The 19704-nt window shown below is 39.9% G+C and overlaps 1 protein-coding gene across 3 annotated transcripts; it reads left to right on the forward strand.

Annotated features, from left to right (window-relative positions):
* Positions 1-103: 103 nt before the first annotated feature.
* On the forward strand, positions 104-18249 carry Btf3l4 (basic transcription factor 3 like 4). 3 transcript variants are annotated; one of them, XM_013114895.3, is made up of 7 exons: positions 112-230; positions 1956-2081; positions 3153-3219; positions 8213-8326; positions 14608-14809; positions 16012-16071; positions 17827-18249. In XM_013114895.3, exons 3-7 carry the CDS (start codon positions 3166-3168, stop codon positions 17871-17873), a joined length of 477 nt encoding a protein of 158 aa, XP_012970349.1. In that variant the 5' UTR covers positions 112-230; positions 1956-2081; positions 3153-3165; the 3' UTR covers positions 17874-18249. The 3 variants fall into 3 exon arrangements, with proteins under 3 accessions (XP_005072187.1, XP_012970349.1, XP_005072188.1); XM_005072130.4 differs by lacking the exon at positions 1956-2081 and having other exon boundaries at positions 104-230; XM_005072131.4 differs by lacking the exons at positions 112-230; positions 1956-2081 and adding an exon at positions 367-618.
* Positions 18250-19704: the final 1455 nt, after the last annotated feature.

Here is a 19704-nt window from a genome sequence, read left to right on the forward strand (position 1 = left end):
GCGGTCCCCGCACCCGCGGCCAATTAGAATATTGGGGTGCGCGAGGCAGGCTGGGCTTTGTAGTTGGGAGGCGCGCGGACGCCGTAACCCCCCGCCTCCCGCGGGCGAGGCGGGGCCGTGCGTCACGTGGGCCGCTCCCGCCGCCGCCACCGCGGTCTTTCTCTGTCTCAGCTGAGGCAGCCATCTTGCTCTTGCCGCGTGCTGGTGTTGGAGGACCCTCCCCGCTGCAGGTGAGACCCCCGGCGGGCCCGCCACCCCACGGCCTCCGGCCGCTGCGCACGGTCTCCCCCCGCCCTCCCCTCCCGACACCCGCCGTCCGCTCGGGCTGCCACTTCCGCCGTGGCGCGGCGAGTGGGGGCGGAGGCGGCCGGCCCGGCCTGTCGGTTACGGGCGGCGCAGCTGGGGGTCGGCACCTGAGGGAAGGTCCCCAGCACCATCGCCCGCTGTGGAGGAACCGGGCCCGGCCTCTGGCCTCGCAGATCCAGTCCCAGGAGGGTAGACCCCTCCACGTCCCACCACTCATTATTCACAACAACAATGTCAGACGCTTTGAGCGTTGTACAGCTTATCTGTTGTCATCTCATTTGCTCCTCCCAGTCTACGGCTAGGGAAACTGAGGTTAGCACCCGGCCCCCAGCCTCTTGGGCACGAACTTGGTTCCAACGCTCTTCACTTTTTAATGGCAGTGTTTGTTGACAAGTCTACCTTGGTTTTGAGACAGCGGGTCCTTATACCCTCATCCCACTGATGACTGATCGCCAGGCACAGTGTTACACAGTTGGTGAATGGCGGTTTCAACTTCCGTTCCCACGTTCTTTCATTATACCATTAGTGGTCCTCTGGAAGAGTGGTAACAATAGTTACCAACTATTAAGTTGCTTTAACTTGATAATCTAAGCTTTAGCCTTCAACCCAGTAAAGTATGTGGTGGTATACTTTTCTTAATGCAGGAGAAACAAATGAGTTCAAAGAAGTTAAATGCCTTTCCAAAGCCCTAAGAGGTAAAACCTTGGGCTTTCTGAATGATTCCACAGCTTTTGCTACTATTAGAGAACCTCACATTTTTTTAAATTCAGGGCCGAAAGTTCAAATTATTTTTATCTTTGTGTAAACACGATGTATGTGTACGTACCTGAACTTGGGCATTCAGTAAATATTGATTCATCTCATTATACTCTTTCGGAAGTTCTTGAGAAAAGTGCAAAGAAGATTCTTGGAGACTCAACTCTGATCATGCGGCCCTGGGAAGTCGCTTCTCCCTTTGGGGCACAAAAAGGAACTTTCCAGGCCTTCGTTTTCGGTTAAACTAGAAAGAAGGCTGTTTTGTTTATAATTTATGCCCTGCTGCATATCTGAGATGATATCACACACAAAAAAGAATGACAGGTACAGATATCGAGGAGAGATTAAACTGAATCTAAATGTCTTTCCTACTTGAATCCTACACAGCCCAACAGATGAGAGACAAAAGGCCACATTTCTCCCTCCCCTCCTGCTTTAAGCTCCCAAGCTCCCTAAAGTTTCCCTCTTTTCCCCGAGGTACTCCTTAGGATAAGATTTCTTAATTCTATTACCCTGGCCACCTGGAATAGAATCATTCTTTACAACATAAGAAAGAATTTTGTTTTTGCTTTTGCTTCAAACAAGTCTGAACTCTTTGTCTTGTCTCTCCAACCTTCATTTCTCTTCTTTGGGATTATTACTCAAAATGCAGAATAGTCCCCAAAGGGCTTGTCCTGTGTTTAGTTCTAATATTTTCTCTTTTGACTTCCTTTTTGCAAGAAATGTAAATGCTTTTTTGTTTCACTATACCTTCATGGCTGTAGTCCTTTGAAGAAAATGAACATTAGTTCTTTTGTGAATATTTGAATACAAGATTAAGGTTTATGGCAGCAAATTTAAGTCTATGGCACAGCTAAGATTGGCACACATCTAAGACTTTGGATTCTACACAGAGCTCCTCCTGTACAAGAGTTGTAGCTGCTTGACCATCGTGATAGAATGTTGAACAAAGTGAGAAGCCATGGGTTCTAATTTTTATTTGGGAAATGGATTCAGCCTTACAGCAGTGATATATACAGGTCAGTTCCCTAAGTCCAATGCCAGTTCAGAATGGTTAGTAATTTACGTGCTTTGGTTCTTCCTTTTTTTTTTTTTTTTCCTTTTCAAATGTAAAAAATGGCACCCTTCTCATTTGTTAAAAAAGAAAGTTTAATAATAGCCTATTCCCTTATTCCCTCCTTCACATCTCAGTAAAGATCTGATAAGCCACAGATCAAGTCAAACAAGACTGTTGGATTAGCTTTTATTTGTTTCTAGAGCATGAAATGTTGTTCTCCTTAGGAGTATCACTGACTAGACTAGAATTTATGATTTTATAATTTCCTTAGAATCTTCAAAAGTCAAAATTCGCTAGAAAAGTTTTTTTTCTTCTCCCACCAACTTAATGTAGCCAAGATACATCTTTGTCAAATTGTGCAGTGAAACATTTTACCCTATATGCAATAACACCTTGTTAAGTGTGACATACTCTACCAGTGCAAGGTCTAGAATAAACTAGTGCGGCTGAATCAGCCAGTGTTAGGAAATCTGGTAGTTTCCCATTATTAACACATCTGACCTTGAATAGAGGACGTGACTTGCTTGTATTTTGACAGCCCATTGTTCAAGTTCTTCTTTGCCTAGCCTTTTTTCTTTGTGTTGTATTTATCCTTTATAAGACATGCAGAGTGTGATTCCAGGGAAAACAATCTCCTTGAAGGTTTTGCTAATACCATTTGGGGTAACTGTTCTCTGCTTTGAAAATCTTTGGAAGAAAAAGCCTGCTTGCCTACAGAGATTTCGTAATTGGCTAGGTTTTTCTGAATGCCAGAGAACTGAGTCATATTTTAAGAAAGGCTCTTTAAATAGGTGACTTTGAATCCCATTCATTTGTTATTTGTATATTTGACTCCCGTGTGGTATTTCATTTTTTTAAAAATTGGTTTGTGAAACTAGAACAGGTTATCACTATTAACGAATATAAATAGTAGTGATAAGATCATGATGTTAGTGCATACAACAAGCTCAGTGAAACAAAAGGTATTGTTTGTATAAATAAGTTTTTAACTTTGGTAAAGCAGCAAATTTAACAAATCTATTTTCCCCCCTAGATTTACCAACAGCATGAATCAAGAAAAGTTAGCCAAACTTCAAGCTCAGGTCCGGATAGGGGGCAAGGTGAGTGTGGTGTAAGACAAACTGGCAGGAGAAGGTATGATTGTCACGTAGTATTACTACTTTGTATTTGTGGTCACTGAGTCCAAAATCTTTTCATGATTAAAATCAGACCACATTCTTGTTTGATAACAATTTGTCTAGACTAAAACAGGTAACTGAAGGCTTTCTCTCTGATGACCCCTCCCCCACTTTAATTTTGGTCTGTGTATGGGTGTATGTATACACATGTACAAGTGCACATTCGTGTGGAGGCCTCAGGACAATGTGGGGACAGGTCGTCCTCATTTGTTCTCCCCCTTATATGTCAAGGCAGAATCTCTTGCCAGCTGCTTCCACGAGTTCCCTGTTTCCACCTCCCACACACAGGGATTACAGGGGCCACCACACCCACCTGGCTTTTATGTGGGTTCTGGGGATCCCGACTGGTCCTCATGCTTGCACTTAACCATTGAGCCAACTCCTCAGTCCCTGAATCTCAGCATTCAATATCTGCTTATGTGACATGAATAAGTTACCAATTTCATTATTTTCATCTGCGAATTAGTAAATTTATAAAAATTAGTAATTTATAAAAAGTGCTTCTAAAGCATTGGCCAGGTGGTGGCACACGCCTTTTATCCCAGCACTTGTGAGGCAGAGGCAGGCAGATCTCTGAGTTCGAAGCCAGCCTAGCCTACAGAGAGTTCCAGGACAGCCTCGATACACAGAAAAACCCTGTCTTGAAAAACTAAAAACAAGGGGAAGAAAGAAAAAAATCAGAGAATTGTTTATAAACACTTAGCATGGTGTCTGATACAAGGTGAATGGTAAATAAATGGTAGCTACTATACCTCTCTTGTAGGGAATGATGGATGTTAGGTGTACCTTATCTTAATTAAACGTAGCTACCATTCGGTTAGGAGCACAAGTGGTTAACTGGGAATGTCTGAAGTGAATATACATTTTGTGGATTGTCAGGTTTTCCTCCCAGATGCCTAATATTTTTTTCCACACTGTGGAGCATGAGCATAAGTTTCTATATTCCACATACTTTAAAGCCTCAGGAAGTTGTGAGCACCAAAACCTTGATTTTCCCTTCAGTTGTCGCCTGAGACTCAAGGAGAATACTGTACCCTCATCTTTGTCCAGTACAATGTTTGCAAAAGAGAAAAAAAAGACCAATATTTACTTTGTATGTAGATCACTGTGGAGAAAGGGCAGATAGGACGCTGTGTAACAGTTGTTACCATGCTTTACATTGATCTCCCGCTCTTGGGGGTGGAGACAGCAGAGGGAGAAGAGAAAAAGTGGCTAGTACTTTTCTCTGATGGTGACAAAAGTAGATGATGTGGAGTCATAGTAACACACATATTAGCCACAATGGTCACACAATGCAAAACTAGAGGTTTGTAACAACTAGATTTACCTAGAAAGGCCTGATGCCCCCATCATAATTACATGTGTATATTTATTTATTTAGTGAGTGGTTTATGCATGTGTATATGTTTACAGACATGCATATGTAGGGCCTGGAAGCAAGCATTATATATCTTCTGTTCCTCACTACCATATTTTTTATAGCTATTTTGTGTATGGACACACATGTATGCACATGCAGACATGCATGCCTGCAAATATGTACTACACTACACTACATTGCAGATCTGAGGACAACTGCAGGAGTCAGATCTCCTACTATGTGGGTTCTGGGGATTGAACTGAGGTTATTAGTTTTGGTTGTAAGCACCTTAAGATAGAGTCATCTCACCAACCCCACCCAATTGTTTTCAATGGTTTCTCACTGAACCTGAAGCTTGCTGATTGAGCTAGATTGGCTGACCAGTGAGCCTCCAGAATCATCCTGTTTCTATCTTCCAGGGGTTACAGGTGTGCACTGCCATCCCCAGTTTTTATTTTGGTTGTCCATACACAGTTCCTTATGCTTGACCTATGGAATCATATCCCCAGCCCCATAATTATGTCTTTTTAATGTAGTGGTTGATACATATATTAATTTGTCTACTGTTAACTGAATACTTAATTTGTACCAGGCATAGTAAATAAACAAGATTCCTTGCTTTTGACAACATGAAGTGAAACATGGAAGAAAGCCATGCTCATAATTACAATGAAGATTAGCAATCACAAAGTATTTTACTTAGGAGAGTCATGGTGGGATTTAAAGAAAAATAAGAATTTATCACTTATTATCAATAGGTGAAAGAATTAGTGGGGGTTAGACTAAAATGGAGATTGTTATTTACCTATGTGCAAAGGCCCCCAGGGTGCTGGAAAAAAAATGGAGCTTAATAATGACTGACTTTAGTTTGGGACAGCTAGTTTAGAGTATACAATGAACAAAAAATGGTAGGGGTGAGATGACCAAGTAGTTTGTGCTCCATATACTTTTTATATGCCTTTCTAAAGAGCTCAGGATTTTAGTCATCCACATTGGACAACTACTGAAGGATTTTAAGAAGGCAGTGACCAGGTATGATGGCACAGGACTTTAATTCCAAAATCTGGGAGGCAGAACCTGATGGATCTCTGTGAGTTCGAGACCAACCTGGTGTAGTTCCAGGACAACCAGAACTACATAGTGAGACTCTGTCCCCAACAAAAAGTCAGAAGGTGATGGTGGACACCTTTAATACCAGCACTCAGGAGGCAGAGGCAGGTGGATCTCTGAATTCCAGGCCAGCCTGGTCTACAGGACAGCCAGGGCTATGCAGTGAAGCCCTCTTTGAAAACAAAAACCAGAATGCAACGAAAAAAGGAGGAAATGATGGCCATTTTAGAACTGGTGGCAGTGTGAAAAATGGGATCAAATGGAAAATAATCTAGAAGCTATTGTTGTATAATGTGGGACACAAATTTAGAGGTTGGACTGACATGATTTAATGACAAATGGGATGAAGAGCAGAGAGAAGAATTGAGGGTCTTTCCCAGGCTTTGATTTTAGAATGTGGGACTGTGGTTTTTACCAACTATAGAATCTAGGAGATGAAGGAAGATTAGTGGACTGATAAGTCTGTAGACATGTTGATTTTTTTTTTTTTTTTGAGACAGAGACTCACTCTGAAGTCCATGCTGCTCAGGAATTTGATATAGATTAGACTGGCCTCAAACTTTTAAGCAATCCTCCTGCCTCTCTGCCTTTTTTCATGCTGGGATTACAGATGTGTATAAACTACTTACATAGTAGCTTAGTCAAGTACTTGAAGACCCTTTCAATAGAGTAGCTCTGCCTAGTGGCACACTCTGTAATCATAGCACAGGGGAGGCTGAAGCAGGATTGCCTCACTAAATAGCAAGACCCTATACAAAAATACAGACCAAGCAACTAAGCTATCCCTGAGTTAGGAATGCTTCACAAATAAATGACCATCTATGTAAAGTGTTCTGTTAGCAACTAGATGTCCTCATAACCTTTGCAACTGAGCATTTTCTCTCACTGGGATTGCTGAGACAGAAACACTAGTCTTTCTTCAGTAAGACTGAGTTCCTGAGGACTGCTTCTGGAGCTGCTAGGAGGCTAAAGACCTCATTTGTCTATCTCTCCTTATTTCAGTAAGAACTAACCTCAGAATGTATGCTTTTGTTAGTATTTCAGCTCTGATATCAAATTTTATTTGTGTATATGTCTCTGTGTCTGCTGATGTCGTCACTAGGAGCCAGAAGAAGGCATTGAATCCCCTGAAGCTGGAGTTATAGGCAGTTGTCTGCTATGGGTGCTAGGATTTGAACTAGCATCCTCTAGAAGAGCAACAAGTGAGCTTAACTACTGAGCCATGTCTCCACCCCTGTATTTCTAATTATCAATACAGAACTGAGTTTTTTCTGACATAGCAAATAGTATTATTTTTACCTTCAGGCCACAATTCTAAGACTTATTGCCATACCCCACATCTAACCCATCAGAAGTCACTTTGTTTCTTGTGACAGTCTGCCCTGAGGCCATCCCTCATCTCTCACCATACTTGTGCCCCAACCCCTTTATTGGTCTCATAGCTTCTAGGTCTAGTTTCCCTGAAGCTACCTTAGATGGGAATAAACAAGTCAGATGAGGTCTCTTAATAGCTTCCTATTGCAATTAGAATAAAATTGAGCACCTGCCCATAAGATTCTAGTCTACATGGTGAGGCCCTTGTATATCTGTCTGTCTGTCTGTCTTCCTCCCTCATTGTTCACTCTGCTCTAGCCACACTGGCCCTGCCTCTCTGTCTAGAAGACAAGTTCAGTCTTGTTTCATTCTGCTTGGATCACTCCTCCCTGGTTGTGGGTCTCATTTCTAATAAAATTGTGCATTGCTCTTTTACCATTCTAGTCTTGTGGGTTTTTGTTGTTGTTGTTTGTTTTTTCATACTCTTATCCTGTTTGAAGTAAGTAAAATCTCGGTTTTTGTTTTTGTTTTTTTTTCTTCCTGGGTTCTCAGACTCACTAGTATACACATAGTAGGGATTTGATTCTCAATATATAATAGGTCCAAAGATTTGGATCATATCTAGACTTTATTGGCAGGGGCTAACAGGGATTCTATGAAAGCATACAATGCTTGAAAATTGTTATAAAGCACACTGGACGGTCTTAAGAGTTATGAATTGAAGCCGGGCGTTGGTGGCGCACACCTTTAATCCCAGCACTCGGGAGGCAGAGGCAGGCAGATCTCTGTGAGTTCGAGGCCAGCCTGGTCTACAAAGTGAGTTCCAGGACAGCCTCCAAAGCTACAGAGAAACCCTGTCTCGAAAAACCAAAAAAAAAAAAAAAAAAAGAGTTATGAATTGTGTTCTATTAACAATATTTTGAAACATAATATATTGAAATGGTAAAGTAAGAGTAAGAACTGACTACAACTGCCATTCAGGTGTTGACTGAACATCACAACTCCATGGTCTTGTTAGTCACTGCTGTTTGGTTAGTTTTTCCAATGTGGATTTTAGATTGTGGCCAGGAGGATGTGATTGCTGTTGCCAATCACTATGCATATTGACACCTCTGTCTAATTATTTTCCAGGGCACAGCTCGCAGAAAGAAGAAGGTGGTACATAGGACAGCTACTGCTGATGACAAAAAGCTTCAGAGTTCTTTAAAGAAACTGGCTGTGAACAATATAGCTGGTATTGAAGAGGTACGAACACTTTGAAAGCTCAAAGTATAGAGAAATAAAATGGCACATGCACAGTTCTTTTGACTTTTCAAATTAAAACACTAGCTTAGAAGAATCTTTACTATTTCATGCACATGTGTTTGACAGAGTGTAGTGGTTAAATTTGCTTTGGGGAATGAAATGGTTTTAGTGCTCTTGAACTTTAAAATAAGATTTCTTTTTCTGCTTTATTTATTTATTTTTCTGTGGGTCACTCTGTATCCTGGACTGGCCTCTTTTGTGATCTTGTCTCCTTAGTATTGGCATTTAACAGTATGTGCCCCGATGTTTAGTAAGTTATTTTTCTAATGATGTAGAAGTAAAACCCAATGTTTTTTCAAATGAGATTTTTTTTTTTTGGTTTTTCGAGACAAGGTTTCTCTGTATTGCTTTGGAACCTGTCCTGGAACTCACTCTGTAGACCAGGCTGGCCTTGAACTCACAGAGATCCACCTGCCTCTGCCTCCTGAGTGCTGGGATTAAAGGTTTGCGCCACCAATGCCTGGCTCAAGTGAGACTCTTACTTGTACCCTGAATTCTCTTTTCTGTACTACAAAGTCTCTATTACATCTTCCACAAACTTCTAGCAGTAGCTTTATACTGATTTGATTCCCTCCCTTATTTTTATTTTTTATTTATTTTGGTATATTTGATGTGTAGTACTGGCTGTCTTGGGACTTACTTTATAGACCAGATTGGTCTTGAAATCAGAGATCCTCCTGCCTCTGCCTCCCAAGTGATGGGATTAAGGGTGTGTCACTATGTCTGGCTTATTATTTTTTTAAGTATTGTCTCACTAGATAGCTGCCTCTACCACCATAGTGCTATGATTATACTCAGCTGATTGGATTTATTAGGGATCTTTCAAAAATGATAAACTTTTAAAAGTCTATTATATTATTATTTTTTCATTGCTGTGACAAAAGTATCTTGAAGGAAGGGTTTCTTTTGACTCCCAGTCTGAGAGTATAGTTCATCATGATGGTGAAGCATCATCCTCTCATTATCTGCCTTATTCCTTTTAGGCAGGATATCTCAATGAACCTGGAGCTAGGCTAGCAGCCAGCAAGCCCCAGCAATCCGCCTGTCTCCCTCTTTTCACTAAGTTAGGGTTACAGTCACCAGTAGTCACTCCAAGCCTTTTATTTTATTTTATTTATTTATTTATTATGTATACAGTCTTCTGTCTGCATGCCAGCAGATCTCATTCAAGGTGGTTGTGAGCCACCGTGTGGTTGTCGGGAATTGAACTCAGGTCTTCTGGAAGAACAGTCAGTGCTCTTAACCTCTGAGCCATCTCTCCAGGCCCCACTCACAGCTTTTTAATATTGGTTTTGGGGATGTGAACTCAGATCTTCATGCTTGCATAGCAAGTGATCTTACCTAACCGTGTGTGTGTGTGTGTGTGTGTGTGTGTGTGTGTGTGTGTGTGTGTGTGTGACACACGAGTCCAAGTCCAAGCTCAAGCTCGCATGTACCATACATATTGCTAGGAACCAAACACAGGACTTCATGCATGCTAGCTAAGTTTTCTATCACTGAATTACTCTTAGCTGTTACATACTTTTATTGTAATGCCTATTAAACTGTGTTGTTAATTCCTTTGTTGATATTGTCACTCCATTTTTTTTTTTTTGCTGTTTTTTTTTGTTTGTTTGTTTTTTGTTTTTCGAGACAGGGTTTCTCTGTATTGTTTTGGAGGCTGTGCTGGAACTCGCTCTGTAGACCAGGCTGGCCTCAAACTCACAGTTTGAGAGCCTCTGCCTCCCGAGTGCTGGAATTAAAGGCGTGTGCTACGAACGCCCGGCTCCATTTTTTTTTTTAATACAGGGTCTTGCTATGTAGACCCGGTTGTCCCCAAATCACAATCTTCCTGTCTAGCTTCCCAAGTGTTGAATTGAGATTAAAACCACTCTAACTTAGTCCTAATTTTTTGAGGAATCAGCCCCTAGAACTACACAGAGAATTAGTGATGCCTATTATAATAGACACATGCATACCCTCACCACTTCCTGTCCATTTCAAGCATATTATCTTCCAGTCTTTACAGGCTATGAGTATAGGAAAATATACATGAAATAATTAATGATACAAAGTAGCAACTGTAAGGTTTTCAGTTATTTGAACCAACAAGATGAAAAGTTCTACTTTTTTTTGTCTTCAGTTAATCTTTTCAGTAGCAAGACATTTGCTTATATACCTTTTGCAGCTTTAAACTATTTGTTTAGCTGCATGTATAGCTTCTTGTGAGGGGAAAAAAGAAGTTCTACAGCATTACATGCATGTATGAAAACATGTAATGGGCCAGTTGTGGTGGCTCTTGCCTTTAGTTCAGGCATACACAAGGCAGAGGTAGGTGGGTTTTGCGAGTCTGAGGCCAGCCTGGTATACATAGTGAGTTCTAGGCTTGCCAAGGAAGGCTACATAGTGACACCCTGACTTGAACAAAGCAAATCATATAATGATTTTCAGAAACACTGTGACTGGAGAGTCTAGATATGTCTTAGAATAAGAGAAAGCCATTAAATACAAGTTTGAGACCAGCAGGATGGCTGCCCTTTGTCTTTGTATATAAACACATATAAAATGTGTACAGCTTGCTTTGTGAATTCCCCTGCCTTAAAGAGCAGGAGAACTGATCTTGTTTAGCCCTGTAATTCATCCTTTGGTTGTTTCTCACAGCTTTTGCTTAGGAGATTTACATAACTGCCATTTGTTTAGTAGGAGGGAAGGAAAACACACCAGAAATTAAATATTCTGGCCTTTTTAATTTCTAGTATTGCATTCTCTGTGTTCTAAGATTAACTTTCTGCTCTTCTAGGTCTTTCTATTCATGTAGCTGCATCCTTTATACCACCCCATTTAAAACCATCATGAATAAATTTGCCCTCAGTCTGAAATGGAGTTCATCTTACTTGTCACACTCAAGTGAGAAAAACAGCATTTTACACTGAAAAGACATGTAGGACTCAACTTCCAGCCTCTGGAAGAGAAGCCCAAACTATTTTTGATCCTGTGTTGGTCTCTTTAGCCAGTGAGATACACACACACACACAAACCACACTCTCTCTCTCTCTCTCTCTCTCTCTCTCTCTCTCTCTCTCTCTCTCTCTCTCTCTCTCTCTCTCTCTCTCCACGTATATGTAATGTTTTTTCTTTTCCCTTTGACCTATATTCTGAGGCAAATATTTGACAAGCTTGCATAGAATTGGAGTTTTATGAACAAATGAATGTTTTAAGCATGAGGATGACAGAGTAGGAAGGAAACCAAACAGTACATTGGGAAACTAGTTCATACTTAAGCAGGTTATAATGTTTAACCAAGAGCAGTGTCCTCTGTACTTACTTCTGTAGCATAAATGTATTTCAAATCAATTATGACTTTAATGTCTTTAATTCACGAATGTCTCAAATTCTAATATTGCCATTCTATGCCCAGAATTGTTGGTAGAAATCCTTTATTGAGCCAGGCGATTTGGGAAACACCATTGTAACATTCTTCCTTTATTATCTCTTGGCAAACCATGGGACTCTAGAGTAGATACAGGGCAGTTCCCTTTATATCCACTGTTACCTCCCCGGCCTCCCAGACATTTAGCCATTTTAATAATTAACTTTTCTACCAAAGCTGCAGTCCTCTTCAAGATAATATAACTAATCTTCTAAAGTTGCTATAAATTGAGTTAATTATGGTACTTGTTTAAAGCTGCAGTACTGAATGATTGCTACATAGGATATACTTAAAAGAACCTAGAATTAACTGGGCATGGTATTACATGATTTTAATCTCAGCACTTGGGAGGCAGAGGCTGGATTTTTATAAGTTCAAGGCCAGGCAGGGCTACATAGTGAGACTGTCTAAAAACAAAACATTAAAAGATCCTTAAGGGTTAGAGAGATGGCTTAGTGGTTAAGAGCATTGGCTGCTCTTCCAGAGGAACCGGGTTCAATTCCCAGCACCCACATGACAGCCCACAACCATCTGTAAGTCCTGTTCCAGGGCATCCAACACCCTCACACAGACACACACACAGGCAAAACACCAGTACATAAAATACAAATAAATAAATAATGTAAAAAAAAAAAAAAAGCCGGGCGTTGGTGGCGCACGCCTTTAATCCCAGCACTCGGGAGGCAGAGGCAGGCGGATCTCTGTGAGTTCGAGGCCAGCCTGGTCTACAAGAGCTAGTTCCAGGACAGCCTCCAAAGCCCCAGAGAAACCCTGTCTCGAAAAACCAAAAAAAAAAAAAAAAAAAAAAAAAAGATCCTTAAATGCAGTCCAGTGTGGTACTAAAAAAAAAAAAGGAAGGGTATAAAATTAAATGGCGAGCCGGGCGTTGGTGGCGCACGCCTTTAATCCCAGCACTCGGGAGGTAGAGGCAGGCAGATCTCTATGAGTTCGAGGCCATCCTGGTCTACAAAGCGAGTTCCAGGAGAGCCTCCAAAACAATACAGAGAAACCCTGTCTCGAAAAACCAAAAAAAAAATTAAATAAATAAATGGCGAATTACTTATTAATTTGCTTGTTTATTTAGTTTTTTGAGATAGAGTTTCTCTGTGCAGCCCTGGCTGTCCTGGAACTCACTCTGTAGACAGGCTAGCCTAGAACTCACAGAGATTCCCCCTGCCTCTGCCTCCCGAGTACTGGGATAAATGGTGTGCACTACTACCATCCAGCTAAAGATTTTTGTCACACACAACAAAAAAATTAGAAATAATTCATGGGGTTAATTTGTAATTTGCAAGGATATATATATGTATTTTCTCTGTTTAAAGTCTTGGCTGAAACTTAGAAGCCCCTCTCTCCCCTGTCCTCCCTGTGCTGTCAGTGTGGTGATCCCCTCTGAAGAAGGGAAGCCCACTTCCCACTGACACGAAGGGCACTCGGCACCTGTATGATGGTCAAGCACAGTTTAAGCCTCTGAGGTCGTTAAGTGTAACTCTCCTGGCCTTTTTATATAATAAGCACTTATCATCAAGGTGACTTTTATAGTGGAATCAACCACATGGTGGAATGACATTATTTACACATTTAACTTGTGTAAGTGAGATCATACCAAACCAAAACAACAACAACAAAAGGAGAAAGGAAGTACATGAGAGAGAAATAATTTAAATAGCGTGTATTCACGCTTCTGTTTCTATAAATCCAAGACAGTGAAATAAATTAATATGGAATAATCATATAAGATTGGTAAAAGCTAAAGAAACAATGGCAGGATGGTGCTAAAGGACTCCTGATTATTAATAACGCACGTCACGGAGGGTGAGTGAGTAGCAGAGCTTTGTTTACAGAAATTAGTGACAGTGGTTGAGAAGGTGTGTTTAAGAATTAGAGAAAATTGTCGGTCTTGTAGGTTCAGATCTGTAGTCCCAGCTGAAACTAGAAGGATCACAAATTCAAGGCTAGCCTGGAACTTAGTAAGAATCTATCTCAAAAATAAAAGTAAAGAGCTAGGGATGGACTTATCTTAGCACTTGACATATCCCAGAGTACCCCAGAGCATGTCAAACAAACTAGCAACACATCTGTAGCCTCGACACCAACATCACAAGACCCTTAGGGGTGGGCAAGACACTCTTCAAAAGCCTGATGACCTGAGTTAGAGCCTGAGACCCCACCCAGAAGTGGAGGGAGAAAAGAAGTGACTACAGCGTTGCTTCTGACTTCCACTTGCACACTCCCATCATGCCCATATACTATAATAAAAGTAATAAATATAAAATTTAAGGCCAGGTGGTGGCGCATGTCCTTAATTCCAGTGCTTGGGAGTCAGAGGTGAGCAGATCTCTATGAGTTTGAGGCCAGCCTGGTCTACAGAGTGAGTGCCAGGATAGGTTCTAAAGCTACACAGAGAAACCCTGTCTCAAAAAGGAAAAAAAAAAATTTAAAACAGAGCACATACCTTTAATCCCAGCACTCAGGAGGCAGAGGCCAGAAAATTGAGTCTTGAGTTCCAGGACTGCCAGGGCTACATGAAAAACCCTAACTCAGCCACCCCCCCCCAAAAACAAAACAAAACAAAACTGAACTTCCTCCACTTCTAGGCCTAGGTGACTATTTCTTTTCTTATCAATTGTAGTAATCTCTGCTGTCCAGCGCCATTGTACTCTATTGCAAGGATCTTTCTCTGTCATATTCTCTGCCAATTAACTGTGGATTGATGCTGAGTAAAATGCCATACTTGATAAAACTGCCCTTTTTGAAGATATTTTTAGTTAAATCTAACATATGAAATACATTGTTTTCTGTGCCCATACAGGTGAACATGATTAAAGATGACGGAACAGTCATTCATTTCAATAACCCCAAAGTCCAAGCTTCCCTCTCCGCTAACACCTTTGCAATTACTGGTCATGCAGAAGCCAAACCAATCACAGAAATGCTTCCTGGAATATTAAGTCAGCTTGGTGCTGACAGCTTAACAAGCCTTAGAAAGTTAGCTGAACAGTTCCCAAGACAAGGTATGTATTTCAATTTAGTACTTTTCCCCTCTTCCCCACATTAGATAAGAACCTAGGATTTAAAAAACATCCCATCTAGGCTGGAGAGATGGCTCAGAGGTTAAGAACACTGACTGTTCTTCCAGAGGTCCTGAATTCAATTTCCGGCAACCACATGGTGGCTCACAACCACCTTGAATGAAATCTGGTGCCCTCTGCTGGCATGCAGGCAGAAGACTGTATACACAATAAAAATGAATGAATGAATGAATGAATGAATGAATAAATAAATAAATAAATCATCCCATCTGAGCCAGGTGTTGGTGGCGCACGCCTTTAATCCCAGCACTGGGGAGGCAGAGCCAGGCGGATCTCTGAGTTCGGGAGGCTCTGGTCTACAGAGCAAGTTCCAGGACAGCCTCTAAAATAATACAGAAAAACCCTGTCTCAAAAAAACCAAAAAAAAAAAAAAGTTGACAGAGTCCTAGCCTAGTATGCATAAGGTTTTGGTTGGATGGATGTGATGGCACATGCTTGTAATTCTAGCAGAAGGGTCACAACTTCAGGGTTATCCTCAGCTGTCTAGGGAAATTGAGACCAGCCTGTGCCAGAGACCCTGTCTCCAAAAAAAAAAAAAGTGTCCTAGTTAAACTGAGAGGATTTGCCTCAGTAGATAATTCTTATACTTTCTATAACATTACCTGTGTGCTTCATAAAACTTAGTTTGCTTTTTCAATTAATGAAGTGTGTATTATAGAATATTTAGATACAGTATTGTCGATTGCTACTATGATTACCATTATATACATGGTAATCATAAATTCTGATTTTCCAAGTTGGTTTTGATTTCAGGCCTGTCTTGTTGTCTCTAACCATCAAAAAGCCTCTTATTTCAGTGATCATGTGGTCATACTGCATAGCTAGTTACTTAGATCAAATGAAGTGGAAAAGAAATCTCGAATATTTTTTATGTGGAGAATACCTTTGCCCAAGCTTGTAAAATTCTTCATTTTGCATGTAACTTTTACCTTTACTGAACAGTGGAATTACTGCTCTAGTTAATGTATATTTAATTAATTTAAAATATTAGTTTTGAGTGTTATTTACACAGAAAAAAGTGAATTATAAACTGATTGTATTTAATAGCCATAGGAGATTTAGACAGATAATATTAGAGGTGTTCCTTGTTCTCAGTGACTAATATTTACATAAACTCTTTGTAGTATTGGATAGTAAAGCACCAAAACCAGAGGACATTGATGAAGAGGATGATGATGTTCCAGGTAAATAATGTTTTATTAGTGTTAAAATTTGTCTCAGACCAGTAAGACTTGCACAAGTTGTCCTCTGACCTACACATGTACATACACATGCATGCACATACACACATGTACATACACATACACATACATATGCATGCACGTACACATACATGTACACACATAACATAGTACAGTGTCATTTTTAAAACAAAGGAAAATAATTTATCTCCTTTCTCTTATTGCATAGATGACTTTCAGAAATTTTTTGACTGAATTTCATTTGATTTACAGTGATATGGATAGTGTTAGGTTTCTAGTTAGATATTAGTTGGCTTGGAAGACACTGGATGGAGATGGACACCTTCCTCATAATCATCAGCCTATAAAACCAAAGCCTGGAACTTCAGGTCAGAATAATGTTCCCTAAGTTCTGTCTCTGGCCATGGAAGGAGACATGACATCTTGAACTGCCATTATATATTACTATCTAAACCTGGCTCCAGGAATGCTAAACCTTCATAAAAGATTATTGTAGCCAGTGTTGGTGGTGCACACCTTTAATTCCAGCACTCAGGAGGCAGAGGCAAGTGGATCTCTGTGAGTTCAAGGCCAGCTGGTCTACAGAGTGAGTTCCTGGGCAGCCTCCAAAACAATACAGAGAAACCCTGTCTCAAAAAACTAAAAAAAAAAAAAAAAAGATTATTGTATAGTAGAAGGCTATCTGATAAAGAACCAAGACACACTATTATTGCCTTACATTAGTGTCAAACCAAACAGGACTGTCACTTGCTTGAAAGTCCCTCAAGAAAAGCTGTTTGTAGCCAGTTGGTGGTAACAAATGACTTAATCCTGGCACTTGGGAGGCAGAAGTAAGTGGATCTCTGTAAGTTCAAGACCAGTCTGGTGTACATAGTAAGTTCTAAGACAGCCAGAGCTGTTAAACAGAGAAACCATGTTTTGAAAAACCAAAAAATTAAATTAAAAAAACTATTTGTTCTGGAGACTTTGGAAATAGTATACAGCCTACCTAAGATGTAGTTTGGGTCAATGGTCCCTTAAACATTGTCCACACTTACTCCTTTAGTGTGTGCTCTACTTCATTGTAAATTAATTTAACTGTCTTTTAGCTGTTTCTTTGTGTTTTGTCTAAATCCTTTAGACAGAGATCATAAAGACCAGGGAGTCCAGACTGAGATCCCAGTGATGGGATATGATGAATAAAAATACAAAAATTCCCTTATTCAGAACTTAGAATCAGAAAATATTCCACGAAGTTCTGTTGCCCGCATGTATTAAATTGAAATTACTCTTATTATCAGTATATGTTGTTATTGTTGAAATTTTTTTTGTTGGAGGGCTGGAGAAATGGTTCAGCAATTAAAAGTACTGACCTCTGCTCCTGAGGACCTGGGTTCAGTTTCCAGAACTCACATGGTGGCTCACAGCCTTCTGTTACCCCAGTTCCAGTTTTGGTCTCTTTGGGTACTAATATGCCCATGGTACACAGACATACATTCAGGCAAAACAACTATATACATAAAATAATAAAATAATTTTTAAAAATTGTTGGCATTAAACTGAAATAAAAATGTCAGTCTAGTATTTTTACATACATTTTTAAAGGCCATTTCTGTAAGATTATTGCTTTTATAAAAGTCATTATTACTGAAATGTCATTAGTTCATTTCTGTCTTTTCTGGTTTTTTGACTAATGCTCGTTACAACTATTTTGATTCATTTGCATTTTTCCCTTTCTTTTTCTTTTTTTTTTGTCAGATCTTGTAGAAAATTTTGATGAAGCATCGAAAAATGAAGCTAACTAAAAATCCTCTGGGTTTTGGAAGCTGGCATGGACTAGATTTAACAATCAGCTCTGTTGTTCCAAAGTTTTACAGACACGGAGAACATCACCTGTTACTAGTTCAGTAATATAAATATTTTGTATATTAATAATGCTGTTTGTTCAGCATTTCTTGGTCATTTGATTTTGCATTTTGCACTTCTTCCCAGGATCTATTCTTTTGGTCAAAATATGAAGTATTGGTACAGTTTGAGGGTGGTTTTTTGTTTCTTGGGGGAATTTTTGGTGTGTATGTATATGTATGTATGTGGGTATGTGTGTACACAGTGGACAGCCAATTGGTAACCGTTATATCTACCCTTCTCCTTTCCCCACTAGAAATAAAACAAATCTTTACATTTGTTACCTTTTTTTTCTAATACTGTACAAAATTGATGAAAAGTGAGTATCTTTAATTTCAGATCTGAAGAGATTCCTAATGTTGGAAGTTTGGTTTTAATTTGCTCAATTAACTTTAATATTTTTATATACTTCTCTGGATTGAAAATATCTTAAAATATTTTGCCCCCAGATTGCTGCCAGAGCCATAAGTCAGGTACCTTTGATGTGGCTGCCTTAGACTCACTCACTAATCAGACCCAGAAATACTCCTTTTATTAGCTTTCTTCCTGCTGCCTCACCCCTCTATTTTGGTCTTGAAATGAACTGGCCAGCCTTTGATAATACTCTTATCTCCTGCCTAGCTTGAGACAGAAGTTCTCCATACAGAGCTGAGAGAGTGCCTAATCCCTCTTTTTGTTCTTCACCTTGAACGGCTCCATCTTCAGTGTTTTATTTCCCTTCACATTCACAGTTTGGTAGATTTCAAACTGGAGTAGCTAGCATGTGCTTGCTAAATAACTTTATGCCAGGCTAATCCTGTTACGTAGCTGTTGTCAGTAGCAGGTGCAAGAGTGCCTCTTTTTCAGCAAGGCTGAAACTGGGACCGTCCTTTTGAATGAAAAGAACATAGGCTATAGACTTATCTCCTAGCATAAATGGGCATTCTCTGAAATGGTACTAGCCACAGGAGAATTTCTTCAGCCACTCTCCTCTTCTTGGCCTTGAACTTACCTCTGAGTAGATCTGATTGATTGTAGCTGCTCATAACACCCTCCTGCATGCTTAGATAATGCTTTGGGGGAAACAGTGGTAAGACACAGCATTTATTTGCTTACCTCCTTGCAGAGGACTTGATGGTAAGTTATATTCATTCACTCAGGTTTTCTTCTTGCTGTCTGATAAAAGCTTGTGTTTTGCATATCAGCATTTATTATAGCCAATATTTTAGGATAAGGTTTAAAGAATCTATTATTTCCTGGCCCATCACCAAACTGACTGCCCCTTAACCTTGCAGCATGTCAACTTTTGTTTCAAGCTAGAAATCTGTCCTTGATACTTAAGATGCAAGACCAACAGCATACTGAGAGATCTATAGACATGAAGGCAAAGCTCCTGTGTTTTTTCATCCAAACATTTTCAATTTATTTTACAAATTTGTTGATTTTTTTCCTGTTTTGTTTTATATAATATATGGACTTAACAAAATAAAAATGATAATAAAATAACAGTACAAAAGAGGAAACTATTTCCTCTAGTGCTTCTGTTAATTGTTGTCTACAGTTCCTTTTCTATTTTTTCTCTACTCTCCATACTCAAATGAATTCTTATGGATTGTTTAAAATAATCTCATCCATTGTTAAGTCAGTAGCTGTACCTGGTCTAATTACTCCAGAATTTTGTTCCTCTGACTGCCCAAAGGCACACATTGTGAAGCAGAGAGCAGTGGGAGAGAGCAATGGACACTAGTGGGT

Source organism: Mesocricetus auratus, unplaced genomic scaffold (genome assembly GCF_017639785.1).
Source record: "Mesocricetus auratus isolate SY011 unplaced genomic scaffold, BCM_Maur_2.0 Super-Scaffold_100014, whole genome shotgun sequence".
NCBI classification, from domain to species: domain Eukaryota; kingdom Metazoa; phylum Chordata; class Mammalia; order Rodentia; family Cricetidae; genus Mesocricetus; species Mesocricetus auratus.